The sequence below is a fragment of the Suricata suricatta genome, chromosome 17 (assembly GCF_006229205.1).
Source record: "Suricata suricatta isolate VVHF042 chromosome 17, meerkat_22Aug2017_6uvM2_HiC, whole genome shotgun sequence".
Lineage (NCBI taxonomy): Eukaryota > Metazoa > Chordata > Mammalia > Carnivora > Herpestidae > Suricata > Suricata suricatta.
Window position 1 is genome coordinate 55,733,875 of NC_043716.1, and position 11,038 is coordinate 55,744,912.

Consider the following 11,038-nt stretch of genomic DNA (forward strand, 5'->3'; position numbering starts at 1 on the left):
TCTATGAGTTGTCCCCACTCCTGACCATTCAGCAAGTCCTCCCCCTCTGGGCCTCAGGGTCCCCTCTGTAAGTGAGGACAGCGGGGGCCACACTCTGGTGTCCAGGCCCAGCTGGACATGCTTCCCTCCACCCCAGCTCCCAGGCACCTGCGCCCTGTCCCCACTCCCCACCTTCAGAAGCAACTTCCTGGAAATGAAAGTCATCACCTCCAGCCAGCCTCCGGAGGCCCTTGCCCCAGCGACCAGAGACTATGCCTGAGTCACAGTCCCACCATCCTGGTGGCTCCCTCCGTGCTCCCCTGTTCCCACAGTCCTCTGCCCTCCTCACAAGTGTCCCACGATCCACCCTCCAGACCGTGGCGATGTGGGGCAGAGCTGGGCTCCTCCTCTGTGACCCCTCTCCCCTGGCCCTGCCTGAACACCCCTGTGTGCTGGGCATGTCGTGAAAACATGTGATAGATACACAGACAGACACGTAAAAGTGACATGCTTGGTTTGCTCCTCCCCCGACAAGAACCAGAGCACTCCCCAAGCCCCGGTTACCCCCCACCTCTGTGCCTGAGCCTCTCAGGGTCAAATTCCTCACCCACGTGGTTTGGTGCCATGAGCACCACGGGCAAGCCCACAGAACGGGCCCCCGCAGAGCAAGCGCGCTGTCCCCCACTCAGAAGCCGGGGGCCTGGCCAGCAAGAGGCGACACTGGAGGACCAGCTCCCATGCCCGGGCCACGGCTGGGGGCAGGGAGCTTCTGGGGAAACAGAAGGGCCTGCACCCAGAGTGGCGGAGGGCAGTGGGTGTTGAGTCCTTCCCACACTGTCCTTCAAAGCCAGAGGACGGGGACTGACCCTCCCAGGAAAGCCCAATTGCCAAGGCAGGGGCTAGCCAGGGACAGCAGCCCAAAGGGCGACGGCTGGCATGGCAGGAAGAGGGTCTTGGGGTGGGGGGCTCAGCCTGTCCAGGGGCTCATCCCTCCCCGCTCCAGGGGGGCCAGCCCCACAACTCTGGACCTGTCTTGGCCCCGTCAAAACTCATGGGCTGATACCTCACATTCTCAGGGGCCAGCCGGCCAGCTGGGCCTTGCCCACCTCTGGGACAGGGCCAAATACACCAGAGTCAAGGCCAGAGTGACCGACACCCTCAGAGGACAGTCATCAAGACATCCACACAGGAAGGTCAGGAACAAAACCATAATCATTGACCCAATAATAACGGAGGGAACGGGCAGCGGGAGGGGCAGGGGAGATGGGACGGAGGAAATCGCCCAGAAGAGAAAGGGAGGCGTGGGTAGCAGAGGACACATTTCTCCAAGGAAGGCCTGAGAAAGGGAGACAGGACAGCGAGAGCCCCGGAGGCAGAGTGCGGGAGGAGGAGGGAGCGTGGGACGGGCTGAGGACAAAGTACGAGCTGGCACCCGCCCCCCCGTGGGGGGATGCGTGTGCCGGTCCTCAGGCACTCCCGGCGGCCCACGGACCAAGGGAGGACAGGAAACAATGGTGCTGGTAGAGATCACGTCGTGCTGGACATGACTCTCCATCGGTTTAAATATTACACGAAAAAGGCAATCTTATCAAAAGCCTGATCTCCAGAAACCTATAGACTCAGTTTCCTGGAGCCCCAACATCCCCCTCCCCTCCACAGATGCAGGGAACAAAAAGGAAATGACAGGGAACATTAAATTTTCTTATAACCTGCAGCCCAGGAACAGACACTCGAGGGAAATGATGCCTTTCTAGAGCAGAAACAAGCTTGACCATGGCCAGGCCTCTGGTATCTAAGGAGTCCTCACCAGCACATCAAAGTCCTTCTGGAGACCTCCCCAACTCCACGGTATACAACCAGTCACTCACCCTTCACCCCCCTGGGCAGCTCTTTCTGCCACAGCCCTGTCCCCGTGTTTTAGTAAAATCACCTTTTTGCACCAAAGACGTCTTCAAGAAACCTTTCTTGGCCATCGGCTCTGAACCCCAGCATCACCCCAAAACCCCATCATGAGAGACTCTCTGTAAAGGGCAGCGGATGACCCACCAGCAGAGGGAGGAGAAGGCAAGCCTGCATGACGCATTCTAGGGGCGAGAAAGAAATCTCAAATCTCAGGTGGCATCGGATTTCTCAGAGGCGGCTCTGAATTCAGGAAGGCAATGGAGGGCGGCCTGGGTGGCTCAGTCAGTGTAGTTCGTGGATTAGAGCCCCGCTCTGGGCTCTGTGCTCACAGCTCAGAGCCTGGAGGCTGCTTCTTCCCATTCTGTCTCCCTCTCTCTCTCTGCTCCTCCCCACTCTCAGTCTGTCTCTCTCTGTCTCTGTCTCTCAAAAATTGAATAAACATTAAAAAAAAAAACACAGAAAACAGTGGAATAATACTTAGGTATTAACCACTGAAAGAGAATAACTTTGTACTTGAAACATTAAGTTATCATTTCAGCGCAAGGGCAAATTAAGATATTCTGGAGTACATAAGAGTTTGCAATCACTCTTGGAGGCCGTGTTCAAATAAAGCAGACCCAAACACAGGAGACATTACTGGAGGAAAAAGACACCAAAAACCACAGAGTTTACTTTTGCTGAAAAACAATGACTAGAGAAAAGAAACATACAACTTGCAATCTACGGGCAATCTACATAACAATCTGGAATTAAAATTCTAGATAACACTAGCCCCGATGGAGCGGAGGAGGGGGAGAACTTGCTGAGACATCTATCTCGTCAGAAGGAAGGCGAAGACCAAGATAAGGTTAAGAAATCCAGATAAATGAACAGGAAGGGGTCCAGGGGCAGCCACAGTAAGAACACAAACAGAACATACTACTTAAACCAGCAGAAACAGCTGTTCAGTGGAAACAGGAAAAGGAAAAAAAAGAATAAATGCAAAATTGCACAGTGAATGAAAAATATGAAATGAGGTGACAAAACGAATTGATTTAACAGTTAAGTACAATCAGTCCTAATAATAGGAATCACAACTGCAATAACTATATAATAAATACTTTCACAATAAATGTAAATGGGTCAAACTCACCAATTAAAATACAGTGTCAATAGGCTAGAAATAAAAAGGTGGAGGGGCGCCTGGGTGGCTCAGTCGGTTAAGCCTCCAACTTTGGCTCAGGTCAGATCTCACATTGGTGGGTTCGAGCCCCGTGTCAGGCTCTGTGCTGACAGCTCAGAGCCTGGAACCTGCTTCCAGTTCTGTGTCTCCTTCTCTCTCTGCCCCTCCCCCTCTCATGCTCTGTCTCTCTCTGTATCAAAAATAAATAAAATATTTAAAAAAAGAAATAAAAAGGTGGAAAACCTAAAAAGCAAACACAAACCAAAAGGAAGTGGGAGTTTTAATCCTATTTTGTGATAGAATAATAGCGGTGGTAAAAGCAACAATAGAACAAAAATACAGAACCAACGTAAATACATATGAACCTAAAAATAAACAGGAAAACACGTAAAGCCAGGAATGACAGAGGCACTAGGAAAATTCAGTAAAACAACCACTTCAACCTACGGTTGCGCCCCTTCAGATCTGAATCATGCTGTTAATTAACGTGGAATTCCACATGCATCAAACAGAAACCATAGGAGAAACTTTTTATTTCTCATCATTTCCTGTCATCAGGTTCTAAGCAAAAACAGAAGCAGAATGAGTCAATGTCATCTACACGAATTACCAACATGCCTCCACAGAGTAGTAGTCCACATTTTACCTTAGCTAGATGCGTGTGCTGGCTCACTGGAAACTGGAGAGGCTACCCATGGGACCGTAGGGAGGGTGCACACACAGGAGAGCATGCCTCTGATGAGCTCAGTGTTGCGCAGTGAGGCAGAGAGGGCTGTGAGTTCCTCTGGGCAGTCTTGAGGGGTCCCTGCTGAGGCCCAGCCTGAGGGCCATGTCACCACATCTTTGCACCCCCTCACAGGACCCAAGTCTGCACCCTGCCCTCTAACTCAGGTATGGTCCGGAAGACAGCCCTACAGACAGTTCAGGGGAAATACAGAAGATACAAGGGCCGTGGAGGGCTCTCAGGGAAAAGCAGAAATCCAGCCCAGCAGAGACTGAGCCCCTGCAGACTGAGAGGGGCTCCCTCTGGAAATAAACCCAAAATCACAGGTGGAAATTAGGTACAAAAGTGAATATTCAGAATGGGAAAAGAAATCAAGAATTTTGTAAAGCATCCAAAATACCTGGAAAATAGTATTTTTAAATTAACAGGCACCCCCCCCATCAGTCCGTTGTTGTTGGTTTTTTTTAACGCTTATTTATTTTTGAGAGAGAGAGACACAGAGTGTGAGTTGGGGAGGGTCAGAGAGAAAGAAAGGGAGACACAGAATCTGAAGACAGGCTCCAGGCTCCGAGCTGTCAGCACAGAGCCTGACTCAGGGCTTGAACCCACGAACTGTGAGATCATGACCTGAGCCGAAGTTGGACCCCTTAACTGACTGAGCCACCAGGCTCCCCAACCAGTCTATTTTTTGTTCCATGATTTCACTGCCTGCTCTTTGGCGTCCTCTTCAGATGACCAGGATTTTGTGATGCTATTTTCTAGAGAGAACACTGAGTTTAAATGCCATTTCGTGTAAAGCACAGCGTGGGCCAGGATGTGCGTGGCTAGCTGGGCACGCACAAAACATGAGCCGTGGGTCCTTACCATCACAGGGATTCTGGGAAATTCTATTTTTGAAGACTCTGATCAAAAAAAAAAAAAAAAAAGAAAAAGAAAGGGGTGGGCGTGGCTACCACTGTGCCAGCCTCCTCATGGAGCACTGTCCGGAGGTGACCATGTTTTGACCGGCGTGGACCTCACCAACAGTGTCCACGCCATATACACCTCACACCTTGCTCCTCGGCCACAGGGGCAGTGCTCCAGAGGACATGGGCACCTTCCGTCGCCCTCCTGCCCACACCTTCCTGTGATGAGGGGCCCAGGAGCCGTGGGTGAGGCCAAAGAAATTGTAATTTGTTTCCATGGCTGCTGTAACATATTACTGCAAATCCGGTGGCTTAAAAGAATAGAAGTTAGGGTGTGTGGGTGGTTTAGCCAGTTGAGTTCTTGACTCTTGACTTTGGCTCAGGTCATGGTCTCACACAGTCGTGAGGTCGAGCCCCACGTCAGGCTCTGCGCTGGCCATGGAGCCTGCTTAAAGATTCTCTCTCTCCCTCTTTCTACCCTCCTCTTCCCCTTTGTTCGTTTGTCTGTTTTCTCACAATCCTGGAGGCCAGAAGTTCAAAATCAAGGCAGGGCAGGATCTCCCTGGAGGATCTGGGGAGAAGCTGCTGCAGGCTTCTCCCAGGCGCTGGCGGCCGCCTGCAGACGGCCTCCCGTGGTCTGCGACTCGGTCATTGTGTGGCTTTCTCCCTGGCGCCACCAGTCTGTGTCCAGATTTCTCTCTTCTTGCAAGGACACCGCCATGTTGGACTTAGGGGCCATCTTGGATGGGCTCACCCTAACTTGACGATGTTGTGAAGACCCCAATCTCCACTCACCCCAGCGGACCATCCCGCTCCCAAACAGAGAGCAAAAAGTCTTTTGCTCTTGGAGAGACTGTGCACCTATAAACAGACCCGATTGAGGGCAAGTAAGGTGTGCCCAGCAGAATCCGCCCCTGGCCACGCCCCTGGCCACGCCCCAGAGACTCTCCAGACCAACCCAAGTCCACCTGCCTGACACACAAGTGTGTTGGAAGGAGACGGTCTGCACCATCGTGCTTAGAGCACCTTTAGCAAAGTTACAGCAGGCCTGACCTGGGGGCGCCGAGGCCACGAACCTCCGGGGAGATGCTGCGCTCCCCCCACCCCCAGCAGGATGCCTCTTGGTGCTGGTGGTCAGTTCCGTTTCGAGAGTGGGGCCCGGGTGGTGGAGGGGAGCACTGAACCCGGGTAGCAGGCCCTGCTAGGCCCTCACCCCAACGTCCGGAAGCTTCCCTGAGAGTCTACTGTGGGCCCCGCGAGCTGCCCCCATCGTTAGGATTGGCTGGGACAGGGATCCCCAGTGAGGCCCTGGGCGCTCATCTGGGGCTGGGCCACGGCGACGGGTGACCCTGGGGCCGAGACCGTTTGGGGCTCCAAGCGCGTCCTGGGTCCTCTCCATGAATGGCTTTCACCCGCACCCCTAAGCACTGACCGACTGCTTAGGGCTCAGGTCTGGGTGCTGGGGGTACAGTGGAAAGTCAACAAGCCGGCACCCTGGGGTGGCAGGAGGAAGGTCCAAACGGGAAAAGCTGGCGCGTCGGAGGGCAAGGGTGCAAGAAGAGCCTCTAGGGGTCGGGAGCAGGGCAGGGCAGCAATGCTGAACGGGGCTGGCGTGGGGACACCTGGGGACAATGTCCCGGGACGGGAGGGCAGGCGTGCTGGGCGGGAGGTCCTGGTGTGTCTGGGAACCTGGCTGGAGGCGGGGGCAGGAGGGCAGGAACGGGGGAAGGTGGCGCAGGTGAGGGGCAGCCGGGGCCCACATTCCCTCTGGGAGCGCGTGACCTGACAGGAGGGATGACAGCGTCCCCCTGGCCGGGGACAGGGGCCATGGGCCGTGAGCCTGCCCAGGACAGCAGCACAGGGAGCAGGTGGAGGCCGGGGAGGGTGAGGATGGCCCTCTCTGGACGCCACGGCAGACCGGCAGGGGTTAAGCCAACATCAAGGCTGGGCCGGCCTGAGTGACAGGACAAGGGCGTGAGGGCTCTGGCCCTCTGGGTGTGAGAGTCCCGGCGGACTCCGCAGAGGGGAAGGACTTCAGCTGGACACGGGGTGGCCCTCTGTGCCGGCCAAGTCCTCCGGCGCCCTCCGTCCCAGCAGGCACAGAGCTGAGCCTTTGCAGAGACCCCTCCCCACCCCTCAGAGGCCATGGGAGCTGGCCTCAGGGAGCAGGAAGGAGCCCGGGGCCTGCAGCCCCCACCCCGCCTCACCTCTGCCCCCCGCCCCCGGTCCTGCTCAGGCCTGCAGCGGCTCTCCGGACCCTCCGTGGCACCCCCCCACCCCCGACACCCACAGAGGCAACAACCTAAGTGCCGCCCACATCCGGGTGTCTGTGTCTTTCGCAGTCAAATCAGGTGACTGGTGGGTAAATAAAGTAGCATCTCCCCACCACCACCCCTGCCACCTTGGCAAACAGACACCCACAGCACTCTGAAAGCCAGGCCCCCAACCTCCAGTCCCCTGCCAGTGACAGCTCAGCCCCAACGCAGGCCAGGAGGTCATGCAAACGTGGCCCTTCCCCTGCCGGCCACCGGTGCGGCTGTGGTCCCCGTGGGCCCAGGCCCCCCACACTGGCTGCTGTCCCGCCCTCCGAAGCTCCGGAGCCCTCAGCCAGCTCCCCGTCTCCCTTTCTTCCCCCTGTCCCCTTCCTGTCCTCGGTCCTCGGCTGAGGGAGCCGTCACTCTCTGGACTCTGATCCCCCCGCTGTCGGAGGGACCTCGTCCAGGACCTCCCCAAGGCTCCCAGGGGCTGGACTGGCCATGGGCAGGTGGTCTGCCTGCTCAGATGACACCCCTCGTACCCATACCCCTGCCTGCACCCTGCATCTGCCCCCATCTGTCACTCACTGCACTCAGCCCTCATGAGACCATGGCTCTATTACCCTCTAACAGCAGCCAGCGGGCTGGAAGGATGGCCCGGAAAGGAGGGTCCCCTTCAGGAGAGACCCCCAAACACCCCGCAGAAGTGGGGAGCGGCCAGCAGGTCCTCTGGCCCCAGCTGGACAAGCATACCAGAGCAGCGTCCAGACCTGGCCCCCGCCGTTCAGAGAGAGCGATCCAGGAGTGGGGGAGGGGGCTCTGCTTCACTGAAAGACCTCCAAGAGGGTGGCATCTCCCCACTTGACAGAGGGACATGGGAGCTCAGAAAGTCAGTGGCACAGGCGGTCTGCACGCTGGGCCTCTGGCCCCAAGGCCTGCGAGGGAGCTGCCGTCTGCCCCCCGCTGTGTGCACCCAGCTCAGCACTGTCTCTGGGCTTCCCTGGAGACCACAGAGAAAGATGCCAGAAAACCGGCGGGTGGGGGGCAGAGGGAAGAGACCCCCTTGTTGGCTCCTAGGAGTCATCGTGTGCCCGAAGCTGGCATCCTGGGGCAGAGGGAATGTTTGTTGTTGGCAAGAGATCCCCAGACGCTCCGGGTAAGATGTGGCCACCCAGGTCCCAGGGGTGTTAGAGGGGCCTCCCAGGCCACAGCCTGGACAAGCCCAGCAGGTGCCTGTCGCCTACGTCATAAGCCCTAGGCCTGCCCAGCAGTCGCCATGCTGGCCATCACCCACAGGCATGGAGAGGCCTGCCACAGGGGCCAGGAAGAGTCCCAGAGGCTGAGGGACACAGCCAGCCTGGTCTGCGACCCTGCAGGGCACCCTTTGGTGTGGGGGCACTGCCCCCAGGGAGCCAGCCCCGCCCACGGCTCCTCAGGGCCAGGGCCGCCTGCAAGGCCACACCAAAGGGCGCTAGGCTTCCTGTTTCTCTCCTGTTTCTCGAAGGTGGGCAGGGAGGCCACATCCTGCCTCTCCTGGGAGGGGGAGGGGGGTTCTTCTCTGAAAACACTGCTCTGGGGTAGTGTTCTCTGAATCCCCCAAACCATCTGCCACTGGCCTGGGGCCTCCGCCAGGTGCCCTGATGCTTGGGACACCCTCTATGCCCTCCAGGACCCCCATCCCCTAAGATCCCCGCCCCCATCATGGTGGGATGGAACTTTCTGGCCCTTCTAAAGGATCAGCCACCCAACAGCTGCTCCCTGCCGTCTAGACCAGGAGAGCAAGGCCCAGAGGTTGCCCCATGTGCTCAAGGTCACTTGATCCCCACCCGGTGGGAGGCCTAGAAAGAAAGACCCCATTGGGAGGGACCCCAAGCCCATAGAAGTGATGTCACCAGGTGAGATGATGCTGGTTTTTTTTAAATGTTTTTTATTTATTTTTGAGAGACAAAGAGTGAGAGCGTGAGCAGGGGAGGGTCAGAGAGAGAGGGAGACACAGAATCCAAAGAAAGCTCCAGGCTCTGAGCTAGCTGTCAGTACAGAACCTGATGCAGGGCTCGAACCCACGAACCGTGAGATCATGACCTGAGCCGAAGCCGGACGCTTAACCGACTGAGCCCCCCAGGTGCCCCGAGATGATGCTGTTTAAAAACACGCACGCTGCCACACTCTGAGTGACAAGGAGGCATGGGGGCGTGGTGCATGGGGTCACAGGAGAGCCCCACACCAATGCCATGGCCAAGGGTGAGTCACGTGACCTCTGGAGAGGGGATTTCTGGGGGAGGGGCGGAGGGCACTGAGGGCACACTCTCTCCGACGCGGTACTGGCGGGAAGGTCCTGGCTGTACTCAGCATGTTCCAACAGAGACCTCCTGGGCCACAGAGCCCTCTCCCTGCCCTCTCCCTCCCCACGTCCTCCCCCCTGGGCCTCCGGGCTGCAGCCTCTCAGGCGACCAGGCTGAGGTTGGAAACACCCCTGACTGTTCTGCCATCCCCAGCGCCTTAACCTCCCCCGGCCAAGGGGCTGTCACTTGGCAGGCTTCGGGGCCCAAGGGCAGTGGCCGGACTCCAAAGTTGGCTGTGGTCCTGTGATCCTCTGGCCGTGGGGCCCCGGGGTGTACTGACGCCCCTCACTTGGTCCTCATCAGCATCATCAGAAAGGACATCTGTCCTGGTCATGAGCTTGGGCAGGAGCCCTGATGACAAGGCTGGTCACGTCGTGTCCCCGCAGCTGGGCCACTTAGAGGTGGGGTCACGTCCCCTCCCTAGGACTCTGAGTGTCCTCCAGGTCGGTTCTCAGGATGCAGAACCCCCGCCCAGATCCCTCTGTTGGCTCCGGTGTCGTTGTCACATGCTGCCCCTTCCGCTCTCCCCCCCGCCCCCCGCAACCAGTCCGTTTCTCCCCAGAGTCCCCTGCTGCCTCCAGAACCAGACTGAGAAGCCCGGGTCATCTCCTCCCTCCCTGCCCGAGGCGCCCGCCCGGAGCTCAGATCTCCCCCAAGATGCCACACTGTCTCCGCTGCGCAGTGTCTGATGACCACATCTCATCCTTTAAGTTCATTTATTTATTTTAGAGAGAGAGAGAGACAGAGAACCAGCAGAGGAGGGGCAGAGAGAAGGAGACAAAGGATCTGAAGCAGGCTCCTGCCTGACAGCAGAGAGCCTGAGGTGGGGCTCAAACTCACAAACCATGAGATCATGACCTGAGCCAAGTCTGACGCTCAACCGACTGAGACCCCCAGGCGCCCCCACTCTTTTCGTGCACCCACAGCTGGATGGTCCGGCCCAACACCTCCTTGCACGTGATCCAGCCCTGCCCGTGTGTCCTGGCCCCTTCCTTCCTGCCATCTGTGCCCAGCTCCCTGGGTTTCAGGCAGCCACCCTCCCTACCAGGCACAGCTGGTTTTGTTTGGGAACTCCACCAGGGAGGGCCCCTGACAGGCAACTGTGGCCACAGCCACCCTCCACATCTTTGCCGGGCCCTCCCCGACTGAGGGCCTCATGGACGATGGCCAGCTGGCGTCCCCAGGTGCCCCTGAGGACGCCACCGTGGAGCCCTGACCCCACCAGCCTGCATAGTGACAGTAAGGGCCGCGCGCCCCCTGGCGGCAGCCCTGGGCAGCGGCTAGCCCACCCAGGTAGCGTATTGGGGCTGGAGGGCAGCTCATAGACCCTGCTGGCGGAGGGAGAAACTGAGGCCTGCAGGTGGCAGGGCCCTCAAGGCGGATCCCCCAGAATGCCAGGGAATGGGTCGTGGACCACTGAGGGAGTCTCACAGACAAATGAGCTCCCCTGAGCTGTCCACGATGGTCCACTGAACCGTTTGACCTGGTGGCAGTAGACGCCCTGTAGGGTCTGAGGCCAGTCCAGACATCCCTCCCTGGGCCTCGGTTTTGGCCTTGAAAACTCCTGCAATTGTTAAGTCTTGGGCTTTAAACCCAGTCACAAATGTCGGTGTGGGAGGCCTCCCTCCTTCCACCCATATTCAGTCCCAATCCCGAGGTAGGGGCCCGATAGTGGGGAGCCCTTGGCTGGGACAGAATCCCCCTGAGGCAGAACAAAGGTGCTGATGGAAGATGATAGAAGTTTACAGAAAACCCCGCATGGGAGAGAA

General features: G+C 57.7%; 1 protein-coding gene across 1 annotated transcript in view; it reads left to right on the top strand.

Annotated features, from left to right (window-relative positions):
* CD7 (CD7 molecule) overlaps window positions 1-259 on the top strand; it is a 4,259-nt gene extending 4,000 nt beyond the window's left edge. The window contains exon 5 of the mRNA XM_029927095.1: window positions 178-259. Within this exon, the coding sequence (XP_029782955.1) occupies window positions 178-259 (82 nt within the window). The remainder of the gene's footprint in view (window positions 1-177) is intronic.
* Window positions 260-11,038: the final 10,779 nt, after the last annotated feature.